Source organism: Penicillium atrosanguineum (genome assembly GCF_028827265.1).
Source record: "Penicillium atrosanguineum strain IBT 20685 chromosome Unknown utg000001l_segment0_segment0, whole genome shotgun sequence".
In the NCBI taxonomy this organism is placed as follows: domain Eukaryota; kingdom Fungi; phylum Ascomycota; class Eurotiomycetes; order Eurotiales; family Aspergillaceae; genus Penicillium; species Penicillium atrosanguineum.
Window position 1 is genome coordinate 1,847,077 of NW_026623133.1, and position 17,127 is coordinate 1,864,203.

Sequence of the window (17,127 nt, forward strand, 5' to 3'; positions counted from 1 at the left end):
GGACCCACCTAGTACTTCCGTGATATATCAATCCGAGCAACGGCATCGTGGAGGATACAGCTCTCGTCGTTTTAAGGGGTGACTTGCGAACGGTGAAGGGGCAGTGGATATTTATTACAGATGTAAATTCGTTTTCAGACTATAGATCCTGGGCTGCCAGAGATATAAAGCGGCCATCGGCTTAGGATCGAGCGCGATAGACAGCAGCGTAACATCATAACACGATGGGATATAACCAAGAACCAAGAGAAGACCCGCAGAAACTCCCAAAAATCCAGTCCCTTCGTAGTGTCCCAGCTACCCCCCTGACCGAGGGCGAGCCCCCTCAAATTAGGACCAAACCTCCTAGAAACAAAACGCGTAAAACTCCGCAGCGCGCCATAATCGCCGATTTTGCACCAGGTGCCAAAACAAGAGAGGGGGGGGGGAGACCATCCCCTGACCGGACCAGACCCAACGACCCCATATAAGCAGCGTAAAATAAACATATTTCTAAAAGGTGACGGGAGCTTGAACCGAATTACCCCCAGATGTGCAAATGCAGATGCGACCCAAACCCCAAACCCAATCCCAAACCCAGTCCCAAACCCCAAGAAAACAATAAAAAATAAATAAAAAAGACAAAACGCCGACCAATCGCCAGTGAGCTGATGAGATTTAGAAGACATCCTCAGCAGCGAAATACCGCTTGCTGCGGCCCCTAGAGGCAACAAACTTCATCTCGGGCATGTTGGTATGGTGTACCACATGAGGCCTGTAGACGGCGTCGACAGGGGCCTGCCAGTCGTCTAGGCCGAGAGGAAAGTACTCGTAGAGGAAATCAGTACTCTCGTTCGGGAAGGGCAGCGAGGACACGAATTGCTGAGGCAAATGGGCTGTTTCCAGCAGCGGCAGTGATGAAGTGGCGCTTCGAGAAGGGGTTTGGGAGATAGCGTGGGATAATTTGCGCATCTTGGTCGGTGGCGCTGTTTGGTCCATGCTGATGGACCTTTGCTGAGGCATTTCACTGGTGTAGGATGGCATGATCTTTTGGTCAAGGTGCAGGCCTGCGTCCCCAGTATCTTCCTCGTCCAGCAGAGACAAATTAATCGGCGCGGCGGCCGAGGCTGTACTACTGACGCGGCGGTGCTGGTCGGCCTGGGAGAGTTGTTCGGGACTAGAATGAGGGAAGAGGGACTGGTGACCGTGGGACATGACGTTGGACGTGGATTGAGGGATCGGGGTCCAGTCGGGTGTCGCATGCGGTTGTTGCATTAGTGTTGGGGGAGGCACCGACGTCGTCTCGGGCGAGCTGCTCTGTACTGTACCGGACGGCACCTTGTTCTTGGCTGGGGTCACGCTGGCACGCCGGGGTACGGACTCGTTGGTCGGCGTGCGGTTGAGCGCAGCCGCCGAGTTGGCCTGATTCTTTCGTGATGCGGCCGCGCTACCACTGAGCGGGAGATCCTTGCGAGACTGGAAGTTACGTGGGCTGCGGCCACGAACGATGACAGGCCCCGACTGCACCTCTGAGATGGCGATTTTCGCGCCGGTGGACAGGGTTGCCACGACCTTGAGCCTGACGACGAAATGCTGCTGTAGCTCCTTGCGGCGTCCGTTGTTAGCGGTTGCTACCCGAAACTGCAGACGTTTCCACGCGATAGGGAAAGTTGCGTAGTCGGTGTCCAGGTCTTGACCGGCCATGATATCAAGGGGAATAGGCGGCGGTTCCTTCTCGATCTTGGCCGCGCTACCAGAGCCGCTTTCCTCAAGGGCCGTACCGGAGTTGGCCGCTGCAGCAGAGGGCGTCTTCCACGGCACAGAGATGATCTTCACGGGATTGCCCTCGACTGACTCGGTGGCCGAGACGGTGAGTTCCTGAGCCAGAATAGGGATTCGATCACCCTGATCGGTCATGATATACCGCATGCCTCGGGGCAAAGTGACGGAGCCGGTGATCTGGAACAGGTTGCGACGATAGCAGGTCAACTCAGCACCCTGCTGAGGGGGAGCATTTTCGGAAGGAGATGTCGTATATGGTGACTCGGCCAAGAAGAACATGCCATGTAGTTGAGCGGACACGGACAGGGAGGTGCGTCGCATGGAATAGTCCAGAAGGGTGAAGTGATAAGCGGGTAGCGAGAAACTCAACAGTTTATTGTTGTGATCGATCGACGAATCCTGGGGCTGCTCCGGAGGCACCGGGTCGAATGGGGCGACCATTTCGGAGAAAGGGTCATCGTAGCCCGAGGGAAATCGTTTTAACGAGTGCGGCAGACTACTTTGAGGAAAGGTGAGGTCCTCGCTGAGAACCGAGGTTAGCGCACGATCGAACGACTCCATGATCCCGTCCCCGCCTACGCAGGCGTTGCAGGGTGTTGCAGGAGCGGCGGTTCATGTTACGTACCTGACAAAGGTGTCTGAATCAAAGTTGGAACGGTGATCGGCCATATCGAGGCCGGGCATGGCATTGAGATAGTCGCCCTGGAGATTTCCAAGAGACAGCGGACTGGCCAGATATGGCGGCATAGCCATGGTATCGAAGCCCTCCATGGCGAGGGGCAGTGGTAGAAGTCAAGAGGAAGAGGTCAGGGGGATAAGGGAAGGAGAGGTTGAGGGGGGGAACATGGAATGCGTTGCGGATGCGCCGACGGATTCGGGGAAAAGTGGAGCCGCGGTTTTTGCGGAGAACGAAGACGGTTCTACTTGACCTGCTATTTTATTTTAGTTTAGTTTTCCTTGTCCTTGGGCTGTCCAGGCTTTCCGGGCTATCCTCTCGGTCAGACCAGACGCGATCGTCGGCTCTCGGCAGACTCAGTTCCAGGGCCCTGAAGATCACTGAAGAACTATGAACCCACCTGCCGTATCGAGGCGTCCTGTCCGGATTCAAAAGCCAAAGCCAAAGCCAAAGCCAAAGCGTTGAGGGGTGGCGTTAGGCAAGAAGCGCGCCGATAACAGGCTTTTAGTATTTTTTTTTTTTTTAAGCATAAGGATAAGATGGAATAGAGTGATACAAGATAATCATATCGAATCGAATCGACCTCCAAAGGCAAAGACCTCTTGCCACGGCCGATCGACATGGGACCGTCTGACATGCAGGTGAGGGGAGGTCTTGAGATGGGGGCTAGACTAGGGCCTGGGGCCAATGGCGCCCGATGGACCAGGACCAGTGGGCCAGTGGGCCAGTGGGAATGGAGTGCAAATGGAGTGCAAATGTCGAATGGTGGACAAGAGGCGGACGCGATCGTGCACTGGTCCGCGAACGGGCAAAACCCACAGCGGAGCCCGTGGTGCTGGACGCATCCAGTCTGTCGCCAGTCCAGTCTCCGGTGCAGTTTACGCAGTTCACGGTGCAGTCTACCGTCTACCGTCTACCGTCTACCGTCTACCGTCTACCGTCTACAAGACCCCCGGACATCTCCGTGATCAAGTCATACTCCGAGGGCATCACGAGCTGTGAAACCAGGACTGCCGTAGATCCCCCAATCTCCCGTGCATTTACCCGATTTGAATATCCCCGGGCTCCGCTGCATGCACGGCCCTGGCAAGCTTGATTGTCTAGATTTGATTCGCCCAGACCCAAAGTCTGAAGGGTAAAGTCCAAAGGATAGGATGGCGAGGCGGAAAGACCCGCCACATCGTGGTGTGTGGTGCTCTACTCTCTACTCTCTACTCTCTACTCTCTACTCTCTACTCTCTGCTCGCGACCTTCACTATTACTTCACTACCGTATTGCCTCTCTGGAAGCTTCTCGATTCCACCCAGAAGACCGGTGATCACCAAAGTCGATGCATCGGGCTTGCTTGAATCACGTCTTCAGGGTCAGGTCCCAGAACGGAGATCAAGAATGTGGACCATCCCAAATTAACCCTGGCCTATTTGAAACCGTGAATATCTGCTGTACGACCGAGGCTTTTTGTTCCTTTTCGTTAAACTCTAGTAAAGTGGGCGTTCCCACTTCAGGGAAAGAGTGAATTTCCCGAAGCGAGCTCCCCCTCCCCGGATGCAATTGTGGTCCGACGCCCGAGCGCCCGGGATGAATCCAATCCAATGTGCTTGGACTTCCAGTAGGTCTATCCCCCGGCGATAGCGATAGCTATATATATATATTGAGATGTCGCGTTCTAGAGACTGGGACCCCAGAGAAGAAGGATTAAAATAAAAGAGACTAAGACCAGACGTAGAGGGCCAGCGATGTAACTCCCCAGTAGTTCTCTCGCACTGGATTCCCCAATGTGGAGCTTGGCTTTCCCTGTCCTCTTCCAAGCGGAGTCCGTCCCAGCCCACTTGGGGTAGATGAAGAGACGCAGGGTCCTACGGACGTCCGGTCCATTAGCAGCCCGCCGTTTTATGGCTGCCTCTCGGGCTCCACTCCGCTCTCGACGGTTTACCGTTTCTGGTCCGACTCCCAGCTACATTCGGCCTCTCTCTGTTTCGTACTTTGGCTTCCAAGGCGCCCCCGAAGGAAAGAGATACCATCGCGGATCTCCCGTGATCGACAACGTCGCTTGACCGGCTCACTCGAACCAGCCTAAACAGAAAAAAAAAAAAAAAAAAAAAAAAAAAAGAAAAGAAAAGAAATAACCCAAAAAAGAAAAGAGAGACGATGGAATATGAAAAATGATGTCAGATTCGTCTGAATGACAACGTACAGACTGCCTGTCCTACCCACCACATAAGGGTCTCATTTGCCCCGTGGCGATAATATGCACAATGGGAGTCCAGAATAATCTTGGAAATCCCTTCCAATCCTAGAACTCCTGGACCGGCACAGGTACCTGCATCGCGAATCCCCATTTCCCGGTCCCGAACCAAAATGCCAAATGGATATCATAGATGCGAGAACCAGAAACAATAACCGGGAACTCAGAAAATAGAAAAACAATAAACAAAGAGAAAGAAAAAGAGGAAGAGAAAGGGGGGAGAACAGGGGGGCGGGAAATCCCAGAGAAGGGCAGTGTCTACGATGCGTGCATCATCGTCCAGGTGGCCGCATCGCAGTTGACCTCCTCGAAGCTGTGTAGCATGCTGAAGCCCATCGAAGAGAGACAGTCGAAGTTGCCATCGCCATCCACCTAGGTTTCCGTTAGCCTAGCTCCTATGGGTGTTGAAGATCGTCCATTCACTTACACAGTCCATCACGACAGCATTGGCATTCAACTTGCGAATTTGTTTGATCGCCAGCAGTATCAGCCCTTGCATAATGGTGGAATAGTCTTCCGCATACGGCGAGATAACGGGTGACGAAATGCCCCCGACCGGTGGCTGGGTGGCGCGTAGAGCAGGCATGTGCTCGGCCAATGCCGACCGCTCGTTGTATATCACTATACTTCCGAGTATCATATCGTCCGAAGAGCGCTTGGCACGGATGATCCCACAATTGGGGGCTCCACCCAGGGCAATGCGGTAGATGTCCGTGACTCCCTGCCGGGCATTGGTTCTGATGTGGTCGAGGATCGCACGCGCAAAGTCCCACCCGTAAACCAGATCGTAGATGACTTCGGCATTCTGCAGGGTTGCTGTCAGTCCGTCTGGGGGCGTCCACGTCCCCAAGTTGCGCAGTACTACACTGCAGACGGGACGTGAGAGAGCCGTGTTCCAGCCTAGGTCCGCAAACCATTGGCGCAGTCGTTTACGTTCAACGGGGCTGACGGTCGGGATGCCTAGATAGATGCCAGGCAGTCGAGATCCGAGCTGGAACCGCTTCATGCCCTTGCGCTGGAGAAGAGTGCGGATGGCGCGGCTGTGAAGGGAATGCCCAATGGAAAGCTTCCGCCGGGCCGGGTCGACGATCAAACACCCGATGACGCCGGTGCCAGTCGACCGAAAGAAGTAGGTTGCACAGAACCCATAGAGCGCTTGCGTGCTGCTATTACGGACCACAAAGTGCGCCTCGTCAACATCCTCCTTGCGCAGCAGGAAGCTGTTGGATGTCGCACCGAGAAGCTCCGATCGTTGACCCTGCGCACAATCTTCCCGACTCGCGTCTAGAAGGGCATCCAACGCAGCAGCGTCACGTTCCTCGTTCCAATTCTCCACAAGCCAGTGCTGGCGCGATTGATGAATTTTTTGACTGCGACTAATGGACCCGGGCAATACTCCCGTGGGTGTCAGCTCGCCGTATAATATCTTGACTAGCGCCTGTAGCGCCGTCTCAGTAAAGTCATAGGTGCACACATAAGTGCCTATAGAGGCATCCATGGCAAAATCATATGGCGAGCTCACTGCCACCACGATCAAAGGTTTCTCGCATCGCTCGCCGGACGGCGTATACTGCGACTGGCAGATCAACGACACGTGTTTCGAGAAGGCCTGTTGATACAGGTTGCGATTGGCATCTGCTGTGACCACAATGACTGCGCTAGCTCGTTTGATGAGATCTTCATGAATAGGACGCACACCATTGGAGGTGTACGAGGTGTGCGATACACGGCCGCTCCTTTGTCGTGAAAGGGATCTCCCCAGTTCTTTGAAAACACTCTCTCCTGTCATCACCGAGTTGGTCCGGTCCAACGTTGAGGGGTCAATGGGGCCATGTGTGCTTTCATTAGCTGCGAGTGTTACTCCTGAAGCGGCGAGTGGCTTGACCAAGGGAGTCAAGAGTAAAAGCTCCTCGCCGGCGTCAATGGTGTTAGAAAGAGGAAGGAGATTGTTCTTGTCTCGCATCACAGTGATGGAGTTGTTATATGCGCGCGTGGAGAGGTTGGTGTGAGATGGCTGCATTTGCGTGAGCGAGAGCAGGCCGGGCGGGTTTAGTGCCTGCTCCCATGAAGTGCATCGTGACTTCAAGTTCAGGACGCGTCGTAATGACTGCTCTATTCGAGGTCGACCGATGATGCCGTTTTCCACGCCCAGCTTCAGCCCGTTGATTGCCTCCTGCTGCACTGGGAATGATCGGCATAGTAGGATAACATCGCACCCTGCGTTCTTCGCCATGACTGTTCCGCCTCCCACCCCGATGTTGTGGGTTAATGCCTCCATCTCCAAGCATTCGGATACGACGACACCTTGGAACTTGAGGTCCTTTCGGAGTAGCTCGTCCACCACCTGATCACTCAAGCAGGCATGCATAACATTCATCCCGGCTGATGACATGGATACGCCACCTACCATCATGCCATCCAAACCTTGCATGATGGCATTACGAAAGGGCACCAACGCAGTTAAACTGAGTTGCTCCAGAGATTCCGTAATGATGGGCACATCTGTGTGAGATCCGAGAAATTCCAGGTTCCCATAGGAAGGAAAGTGTTTGCCACAGGTCGCGAGTCCTGCTTCCTGATACCCTTTCATATATTGCACCCCGTACTGAGATACTTCCTGGGGGTCATCACCGGTGGTACGGACGCCCAGGGGCTGATTTCGGCCATTGGTCAAGACGTCAAGCACAGGACCCAGGATCCAATTGACTCCGACGGCCTTGAGTTCTTGGCCGGTAGCAACGGCAACTTCGTGAGCAAGAGCCTTTGAGCCCGTTGCTGCGATGCCCATGGCACTAGGAAATTGGCGTACGTATATCTCATCATATAAACTGTTGACACCGCCATTCTCTTGGTCCAATGCGATAAGCAGCGGTACAGGATGTCCGGCATTATGGGCAATGGTCTGCAGCTCGAGCACCAGTCGGGTAGCATCCTCGGCAGCTATTGGTTTGAATCAGTACTCTGATGGCAGGGCCCCAGGGAGGAAGAAAGGAGAATAGGATTACATTTGAGATTCTTAGCCGACAGGAGAATGGAGCCCAGGTGGTAGTTCTCGATGAGAGAGCGGACCTGTGGGCTGACTGAGGTACCATCAAAGCCCATCATAAAGAGCTGGCCCATTTGCCTGCCGCATGGCACGTCAGCACATTGTTCTCACCCAGCATCAGGTGTCAGGTGGTTTCCCGAAAAGGAAATAGTCTAAATCTCCCGAAGGGCCACTGGGGTTCCACAGCGACGCGGGCGTGAAGATGGGGGAGGACGCCCGAAGCCGAAGGGGGGGGAGTGTGGTGCATGGCTCCGGAACAGGCGATCAACATACCTGTCTAGATCCTCCCAGCCCGGGGGCAGCATGTCCTCTTTCGGGGCCATGGCCCTGGGGGAGGAATGCCAGAAGGGCCCAACAGATAGGATGCAGCGTAGGGATCCGCACGAGATGGTGCTGCAAGCGGGATCAGCCTTGACGTTCGGTGAGAGGCCCCGGAATAGCTGAACAAGAGTGAGCTCCGAGTTCGCAGTCAGGTGACGCGAGGGGGTGATGGGAACACGCGCTTGTGCCTCAGGCGTGTCAGACTTGAATGGGTTTGATTTGGACACGGGCTAAGGCGGGTTTGCTGGTGGGAAGCTCCAGAGCCGCAATCGGGGAGGGCGCGATAAGGTCAGATAGGGCGGAAGGCGGCCCTTGTCCGCGCGCGTCATTATCTACGTGCCTGTTGATCCTGGGATAGTCCGGGGAATTACCGGTCTTAGTCAAATTAGTCAAACTAGACCTGGGAAAAGAGAAATATTTTTTTACAAAACCAATTCCATGCACAAGACCCTAGAACACAGCCCCGGTCGACCCAATTCGAGACCAAAGCATTAGGTAAACTGACACTTCCAAACTGACAGTTCACATCACGTGGTACCAATACAATACGGTACTGTACGGTATTCCACTGCGACGCTGCAAGGTTGCACCCAGGTGGATTCTCCCCCAGGTTTTTTCTACTCTTTGCCGACTTCACCGGATGCAACTTCTGCTCCCGATGGAACCTTCGTCGCTGACACTTAATGCCCCATTCTGGAAGGTAACCTACCAATCATAATCTTTAGTCCTCTATCAATCACTGCGTCATTGAATTTTTCTTTTGGCTCTATTGTTGGCCACCACATGGCAATGCACAATGCGGATTTGTACCTCGTGACAGACGAATGAGGTTTCCAATAGCTATCTCGTGCGCTGTCCCAAACAGGCAGGATTGAGGGGGAATTCGGCAACGTCACCCATAGTGTGGGCCATGGGCGCATGCGACGAGATGTGGTGGTAGAATCGAACAAGTAACAGCGGAGCCTGGCCCTCTCCTCGTACTACGACGCCCGTTGATCTTTGTCACTGTCGTACACTCGACGTAACCCGTGGGCACTTCACTATCTTTTACCTTGACCTTAGTCTTTACTTTTTATCTCCCTTCAGCCTTCCTTCCCCCCCAACACACACACACACAACTCTCTCACAAACGTCTTATCAGCTTTTGACTATTCGAGTCTTTACCCGCTGACGTAACCACCATGTATGCAATGTCCTCTGCTCATCTCGCGTACGACCTGGCTAACTGAACGAATAGGCGTGTTATCATCAGAGAAGACCCCCAGTCGGCCTCTGTGTACATCGCCGAGTACATCGTCAGTAAGTGGCCTCGAGAGATACGCGCGCAACCCCACTCGTGATCTATACTGACGGCTTTATTCTAGGTCGCATCAAGGCCTACAATCCGACTGAGAGCAACCCGTTCGTGCTGGGCCTGCCCACTGGCAGTAGTCCCGAAATCATTTACAAGATCCTTGTGCAGCGCCACCGCGCCGGCGAGATCTCGTTTAAGAATGTGGTGACGTTTAATATGGTATGCGGCCCGCTATACGCCAATGCGCTAATGCGTGGTACAAACCATAATTTACAGTGACTGACTAAATGCTACAGGATGAATACGTCGGCCTGCCTCGAGACCATCCCGAGTCTTACCACAGCTTCATGTACAAGCATTTCTTCTCACACGTGGACATCCTGCCGCATAACATCAACATTCTCGATGGTAACGCCACCGACCTGACTGCTGAATGTGCCTCCTTCGACGCACGCATTGCCCGCTATGGCGGTATCGAGCTTTTCCTGGGTGGCGTCGGCCCGGACGGTCACATTGCCTTCAACGAGCCCGGCTCCTCCCTCAGCAGCCGTACCCGTGTCAAGACCCTCGCATACGACACCATCCTGGCCAATTCCCGCTTTTTCGACAACGATGTGACCAAGGTGCCGCGCATGGCTATGACCGTCGGAATTCAGACCATCATGGATGCCCGCGAGGTGGTTATTGTCGCAACCGGTGCGCACAAGGCATTCGCCGTGCAGAAGGGTCTTGAGGAAGGTGTCAACCACATGTGGACCCTCTCAGCTCTGCAGCTGCACCAGCACCCGCTGGTCGTCTGTGATCGCGATGCCACCCTGGAGCTCAAGGTCAAGACTGTTCGCTACTTTGAGTCAATTGAGCAGGCCGGTACCGATGCCCGCACCCAGGGACCTGCTATGGTCTACCGTCCCCGCACCTATGTCCCCGACCCGTTGCCTGCTAAGAAGACCGCTTCCAAGCAGCAGCCCACCCCCGACAGAACCCCCGAGAAGGTCCCCAAGGACTTGCGCATCAATACTGAGCTTTACCGTGCCCAGGAAGACGATGAACTCACTCCGGACAGCATGTCTTCGCGCATGGTCGACTCGGCCGTCGGTCTTGACGGTGCTCTGAAGAACGACCTGATCTTTGATCGCATGGGCGCTAGAATGACCACTCTCTCATAGACCAGCGGCATCCGCCGCAGTCAATTGGCGTTTTTGAATCGTGCAATTTTCTTTCGCTAATTGCCTGGGAGAATGGGAATTGGGGTCTTTTTTTTCTTACTCGTTTCAAATTATTTGCTGCATGGCCTTCTATGCTCACAGGGATCGTCGAGGAGTTTTTGCTTTACTATTTCGTGGGAGGACTGATAGACAAAGCCAAGGCACTCAGTATCCTCTCCAATTTGCATTCAATATGTCATCTAGGCGCCAAAATCAAGGCATACAAATTATAACTAGGCGTCATGTGGAAATACTATTAAGTGCTTTGATATTGACCGATCTGTTTTGAATGTACTCTATATCCGACCGGTTGGGGTCATGCATGCATCATATCGTATACAAAGAAAATGCTTACAGCTTGGCGAAGACAGTGGCCACGGCGCCGCTCATCTCGACCACAGTGCTCTTGTTCTGCACCCAGGCCTCGATTCCACGGCGGCCGTTCTCAACACCCAGACCACTGTTCTTCCAGCCACCGACGGCCATCTCCGCGGGGCTCTCACCCCAGGTGTTGATCCATGTGATACCGGCCTGGAGTTGATCAATCACACGGTGAGCCTGGTTCAGGTTCTTGGTGAAGACACCGGCAGCGAGGCCGAGGTCGGTGGTATTGGCGCGCAGGACGGCCTCCTCGACTGTATCGTAGTACAAAATGGACATGACGGGACCAAAGATCTCCTCCTGCACGATGCGCATGGAGTCAGTGCAGTCAGTGAAGATGGTAGGCTTAACCCAGTAGCCGGCCTGCAGGTCCTGGGGCACGGTAGGCTTATCGAGGCCACCGCAGAGTAGGGTTGCTCGGTCCGTCTCGATACCGTGACGGATGTAAGAGATGACCCTCTCTTGGTGAGATTTGGAGCTCAGGGGACCAAAGTTAGTCTGCTCATCGAAGAGCGGACCAGCCCGCACGTAGGGGATCTTCTCCAGTAGGCGCTTCTCAAAGGCAGCCTTCATGCCACGCGGAACAAAGACACGAGTACCGTTCGTGCAAACCTGACCGGTGCTGTAGAAGTTGGCCATCATGGCGCCGTCGACCGCGTTCTCCAGGTCCGCGTCGGGGCAGACGATGAGGGGGCTCTTGCCACCCAGCTCCATAGTCACGTACTTCATGTTGCCGGCCGCGGAGCCTGCCACCTTCTTACCGGTCGACACCTGACCGGTGAAGGAGACCTTGGCGATGGAGGGATGGTTGGTCAGGTATGCACCAACGTCGCCAGTGCCATTGACCACGTTGAAGACACCTGCGGGGAGACCGGCCTCGGTGTAGATCTCGGCGAGAGTTTGGGCGTGGAGAGGGGTAAATTCACTCGCTTTGTAGACCATCGTATTACCCGCAGCAAGGCAGGCAGCGGATTTCCAGAGAGCACTAAGCAGAGTGTTTGTTAGTATATCGGTCGTGAAGGCGACAAAAGTGAGGAAAACACTCACATCTGGATGGGGTAGTTCCAAGCACCAATACCGGCGCAGACACCCAGAGCAGCCTTCTTGGTGTACACCCAAGCATCCTCGCGCAACTGAGTAGTCTCGCCGTTCAGACCACCGCCACCAATGAAGTTGGCATAGTATTCCAACACATCGGCGCCGGTCACGACATCGACGGTGCTGGTCTCAGTGAAAGCCTTGCCGGAATCCAAAGTTTCGACACGGGCAATCTCGTCATTACGCTCACGCAGGAGAAGAGCGGCCTTTTGGAGAATGCGAGCACGCACAATGTGAGGAGTCTGAGACCAGGCAGGAAATGCGCGCTCGCCGGAAGCAACCGCGGCATCGATATCGGCGTTGGAGGCCACCTGAATATCGGCCAACGGAGTCGCGGTGGCGGGATTCATGGTCTGGAAGGTCTTTCCAGACGAGGCGGCGCGGGCCTGGCCGTCATAGTAGAGCTCACGAGGTGGAAAAGAGAGAGCCATTACTGCAAGTATGGAACGTGAATAGAATATGTCGATAGAGGAAGACAATCTTTCTTGTTGCCTCTTCACACCGCCTCGGGAAGCTAAAAAAGGTTGCCGGGCGACTCCACTTGTACGTAAAACTTTTGCAACGCCGGTTCTTGCGTGGCTGCGGGGAGGCTTGAAGGTGGCACGAAGATTCGCCGAGGTCGAAATTCACTGGGCGTTTTACTCCGTTTTTTGGTCTAACTACCCAGCGCCTCCGAGCCCAGTGGGTTGTCGCACTAAATAAGGCATTCCGTCGCGGGGAGCAATGACGTATAGTATGTATACGACCCTCGTAGACTTTATCCCCTACACTGGTGTCATGCCGAGAGTGCTTTCTGGGGGTACTCGTCTCTTACTCTCCCTCCCCTCATCTCCAAACTCCTTCCCCATTGGAACGGTGTAGATCCCGCACTAATGTAAAACCCATCCGCGTTGTGCCTCAAGTGGATCCAATTTCTTATCTAAGACGAGCCCCACCAAGATGAGATCGCCACCACTCACATCGTCCAATTGATCCAGTTTCCAATGCAAAGAAAAAAAAAAAAAAAAACCACGCGAGCCGAATTGGGCTGGTCGATTGAGATCGGATCTTTAGCTATCAGACCACCCGCCCTACGCTTTAAAGTGACGTTCTTTCCTCCTCGTTCTTTCTCTTCCATTATCTTTCCTGCCTAATCAATATGGCTACTACCAACGAAATTCCTGCTGTCGACATCAACAGCTACGACTACATCGTAGTCGGTGGCGGTACTGCCGGCTGTGTCATTGCGGCACGCCTGGCTCAGTACCTCCCCAATAAGCGTACTCTGGTCATTGAGGGTGGCCCCAGTGACTACATGGATGACCGTGTGCTCAATCTGAAGGAGTGGCTGAACCTCCTCGGTGGCGAGCTCGACTACGACTACGGCACTGTCGAGCAGCCCAACGGTACTTCTTCCGGAACGATTATTGAGGAATCCCCCAACTGACGGCTTCTAGGCAACAGTCACATCCGTCACTCACGCGCTAAGGTGCTGGGTGGTTGCTCCAGCCACAACACGCTGATCTCGTTCCGCCCTTTCGAGTATGACTGCAAGAACTGGGTTGCCAAGGGCTGCAAGGGCTGGGACTTTGAGACCTTTACCCGCATAATCGATGGCCTGCGTAACACTATCCAGCCCGTGCATGATCGTCACCGCAACCAGCTGTGCAAAGATTGGGTCCAGGCCTGCTCCAGTGCTATGAACATCCCCGTCATTGAGAACTTCAACGACGATATCCGCAAGAACGGTGAGCTGACTGAGGGTGTCGGCTTCTTTAACGTCTCCTACAACCCGGATGACGGCCGCCGAAGCAGTGCCAGTGTGGCTTACATCCACCCCATCCTGCGCGGTGACGAGAAGCGTCCTAACCTGACCATCCTCACCAACGCTTGGGTCTCCAAGCTCAACATCGAGGGGGACACCGTCACCGGTGTCAACGTGACCCTGCAGTCCGGTGTGACCCACACCTTGCGTGCTAAGAAGGAGACCATTCTTTGCGCCGGTGCCGTCGACACTCCCCGTTTGATGCTGCTATCTGGTCTGGGTCCCCGCGAGCAGCTGTCTGCTCTGAAAATCCCGGTTATCAAGGACATCCCCGGTGTCGGTGAGAACCTGCTCGACCACCCCGAGTCGATCATCATGTGGGAGCTCAACCAGCCCGTTCCCCCGAACCAGACCACCATGGACTCTGATGCCGGTATTTTCCTGCGCCGCGAGCTTCCCAACGCAGCTGGCTTCGACGGCCGTGCCGCCGACCTTATGATGCACTGCTACCAGATTCCCTTCACCCTCAACACCGGTCGTCTGGGATACGACGAGCCCATCAACGCCTTCTGCATGACTCCCAACATCCCTCGTCCCCGCTCCCGCGGTCGTCTGTACCTCACCTCCTCTGACCCCTCCGTGAAGCCCGCTCTGGACTTCCGCTACTTTACCGATCCCGAGGGCTACGACGCCGCCACCATTGTGAGCGGTCTCAAGGCTGCACGTGAGATCGCTCAGCAGGTCCCCTTCAAGAACTGGATCAAGCGCGAGGTCGCCCCCGGTCCCAAGATCCAGACCGATGAGGAACTGTCCGAGTACGGCCGCCGCGTGGCTCACACCGTGTACCACCCGGCCGGTACCACCAAGATGGGTGACATTATTCGTGACCCTCTGGCTGTTGTGGACCACGAGTTGAAGGTCCGTGGCCTTAAGGGTGTTCGTATCGCCGACGCTGGTGTGTTCCCTGACATCCCCAGCATCAACCCCATGGTCACAGTCCTGTCCGTTGGTGAGCGTGCCGCCGAGATGATCGCCGAAGAGGCCGGCTGGTCTCGCTCACAACCCCGCCTGTAAAAAGGCTTCCGGGGTAGCGTGTTTGTTGCGAACCTGACGATGGCATGTCTGAAAAAGTCCAGTTCGAATTTTGTATTTTGAGTTTAGCATATAAGCGAGCGGCGCTGGGCCCCGTCGAAAGATCGAAGTTGGAAGTTGAGTACCATCGTGTTGGACATGTGGACTCTACCTCCGCAACTTGATTTGGGTTCCGCCAGTCGGACCCGGTGTTTGAAGATTTCATGGATATATACCACACGCGCATTGATATCTTTGTGGGAAATAGGAGTTGGATCCCAATTTGGGTTGACCAACTAGATATACATGGAGATCACAATTGGACAATTTCTTGATTTCAAAGGTCTACTTATTCTGAATTGTAAAATGAAACTCTGGCCATGCTGAATGGTTCTATGACGGTGCATGCAATTGGATAACCCGAACGCCTTAGAGCTCCGGTAGATAAGGAAAGATGCGAGAGATGCTAACCCCGAGACAACGATAAGGAAAGAACAAATGAAAATAAGCAAGATCTGGACCTCGGTCTTAAACAGCCGCAGTCTTATCAGTGTCATGGATCTTAACACCGAACTTCCACACCTGGTCAACGGTGAGTGTGTTGCCAGAGAATGGATCGTTGGTCTCGCCCAGCACGACCAGATCGGCATCGGCTCCACTCTCGAGGGATCCTTTGACACCCTCCAGACCCAACAGGCGCGCGGGGGTAGCCGTGACAGCGTTAATGGAATCCGCAGTAGACGCACCAGACCAGCGACGGAAATTGTTGACACACTCGATGAGGGTCGCAGAGCTTCCAGCAATCTTATCGGATCCCTCCAGGGTCAAACGGGCACCGGTCTTGACAATGCGTTCTCCGTTGGTCCACTCATAGACACCATCGGGCAGACCACACAGACGCATGGCATCAGTGACCAGGATGAGGCCATCCGGGTGTGCATTGTAGGCGATCTTGATCGAGGTAGGGTGCAGATGGATACCATCAGCAATGACGCCGTAGCAAGGGCGACGACGCTCGCTCTGGCCGAGCAGACCGAACACGCCGGGGTTGCGGTGGTAGAAGGGACGCATGGCGTTGAACAAGTGGGTAATCATGCGCGCGCCCTGGTGGGTCGCTGAGACGGCTTGCTCATAGGTGGCGTCCGAATGGCCGATAGAGTAGATGATGCCGCGCTTAGCGATCTCGGGGATCTGGGCCATCATGTTGCCCACCTCTGGGGCAGCAGTGATCATTTTGATGGGGCTGTCGGGACCCAGGTTGTCGGCGCCATAGATAGAGTACAGGTCGTCAAAGGTCTGGGCGGATTGCAGCACCTCGGACTTGTGAATACCGTTGCGGCCAGGGCTGATGAAGGGACCCTCGGCGTGAGCTCCGAGAGACTCGGCGCCATCTTGTGCGAGGTGGTTGGCGCCCTTGGGGCCGAGGGAAGGAAGCACCTATTGATACTTTGTCAGCCTCACGTTCGTCTCCAATTTGACTCGTCAGAGTCGGAGGATTACGAACCTTGTGGTAGACTTCGGCAGTCGAACTGACCAGGGTGGGCAGGTAGGAAGTGACACCGGTGCGAGCCAGGCCACGGTTGACCATGCGCAGACCCTCATCGTATTCCTCTTTGGTATCACAGGGCACGGAGAAGTCGAAACCCTGCGCACCATTCAGCTGAACATCGATCAGGCCGGGGGCCAAGATGCGGCCACCGAGATCAATGATCTCATCGGGAGACAGGTGCAATTCATAGAAGGCTTCCTGGTCCTTGAGGATCTTTCCAGTCAGAGAGTCGATCCAGAGATCTTGCTCTACTAGACTAGAGCCGCGCACCAGACGGCAGTTGGTGAACTTGGTGATGCGCGGGGCAGCGGTAGTCTTGCCAGGCATGATGAGAGAAGTGTTTGTTTCCAAGAAATCAAGGTCCCAGGAACACGGAGGAAAACGGGGGGAAGTCAATAGATAAAAGCAGACTGCACAATGATGTAACACTCCAGATTGGTACCCCCCTACCCCCCCCCCCCAAAAGGTATTGTAAATCTGCAGGTGACATTCGGCATGCCGATGTGGTATATGCTTATTTCATAGTAGCAAAGGGAACGGGAAAGGGTGTCATGTACGGTATCAGGTAACGGGATTACCGTACGGGAGTCCCCGCATGCGGAGAGTTGCATTTGCAAGCAGCAGAATTGAATACAACTCTGTTTGCGGTCGCATCGCGGCTATTTCCTGGCCCGTGGTTCAACCCAATTGTTGCCTCTCATTCATCTCCAGAGTCTCCAGTGTCCCCAGTGTGTCT

General features: G+C 54.5%; 7 protein-coding genes across 7 annotated transcripts; 3 read left to right on the forward strand and 4 right to left on the reverse strand.

Moving 5' to 3' along the window:
- Positions 1-657: 657 nt before the first annotated feature.
- N7443_000715 (NDT80/PhoG-like DNA-binding family protein) lies at positions 658-2,532 on the reverse strand (the record flags this gene model as incomplete). The annotated part of the gene is made up of 2 exons (XM_056880771.1): positions 658-2,284; positions 2,387-2,532. 2 exons carry the CDS (start codon positions 2,530-2,532, stop codon positions 658-660), a joined length of 1,773 nt encoding a protein of 590 aa, XP_056746009.1.
- Positions 2,533-3,134: 602 nt separating this feature from the next.
- N7443_000716 (Acetyl-CoA acetyltransferase IB) lies at positions 3,135-3,533 on the forward strand (the record flags this gene model as incomplete). The annotated part of the gene is made up of 1 exon (XM_056880772.1): positions 3,135-3,533. The coding sequence occupies one exon, from the start codon at positions 3,135-3,137 to the stop codon at positions 3,531-3,533; it is 399 nt and encodes a 132-aa protein (XP_056746010.1).
- Positions 3,534-4,940: 1,407 nt separating this feature from the next.
- Positions 4,941-8,051, reverse strand: N7443_000717 (putative beta-N-acetylglucosaminidase; the record flags this gene model as incomplete). Its single annotated transcript, XM_056880773.1, has 4 exons — positions 4,941-5,054; positions 5,110-7,622; positions 7,688-7,806; positions 8,002-8,051. The coding sequence occupies 4 exons, from the start codon at positions 8,049-8,051 to the stop codon at positions 4,941-4,943; spliced, it is 2,796 nt and encodes a 931-aa protein (XP_056746011.1).
- A 908-nt stretch (positions 8,052-8,959) lies between these two features.
- On the forward strand, positions 8,960-10,509 carry N7443_000718 (uncharacterized protein; the record flags this gene model as incomplete). Its single annotated transcript, XM_056880774.1, has 4 exons — positions 8,960-8,982; positions 9,287-9,348; positions 9,414-9,562; positions 9,640-10,509. The coding sequence occupies 4 exons, from the start codon at positions 8,960-8,962 to the stop codon at positions 10,507-10,509; spliced, it is 1,104 nt and encodes a 367-aa protein (XP_056746012.1).
- Positions 10,510-10,899: 390 nt separating this feature from the next.
- N7443_000719 (betaine-aldehyde dehydrogenase) lies at positions 10,900-12,458 on the reverse strand (the record flags this gene model as incomplete). Its single annotated transcript, XM_056880775.1, has 2 exons — positions 10,900-11,914; positions 11,977-12,458. The coding sequence occupies 2 exons, from the start codon at positions 12,456-12,458 to the stop codon at positions 10,900-10,902; spliced, it is 1,497 nt and encodes a 498-aa protein (XP_056746013.1).
- A 707-nt stretch (positions 12,459-13,165) lies between these two features.
- N7443_000720 (GMC family oxidoreductase) lies at positions 13,166-14,845 on the forward strand (the record flags this gene model as incomplete). The annotated part of the gene is made up of 2 exons (XM_056880776.1): positions 13,166-13,412; positions 13,464-14,845. 2 exons carry the CDS (start codon positions 13,166-13,168, stop codon positions 14,843-14,845), a joined length of 1,629 nt encoding a protein of 542 aa, XP_056746014.1.
- A 525-nt stretch (positions 14,846-15,370) lies between these two features.
- Positions 15,371-16,718, reverse strand: N7443_000721 (N-acetylglucosamine-6-phosphate deacetylase; the record flags this gene model as incomplete). Its single annotated transcript, XM_056880777.1, has 2 exons — positions 15,371-16,279; positions 16,347-16,718. The coding sequence occupies 2 exons, from the start codon at positions 16,716-16,718 to the stop codon at positions 15,371-15,373; spliced, it is 1,281 nt and encodes a 426-aa protein (XP_056746015.1).
- Between the last annotated feature and the right edge of the window lie 409 nt (positions 16,719-17,127).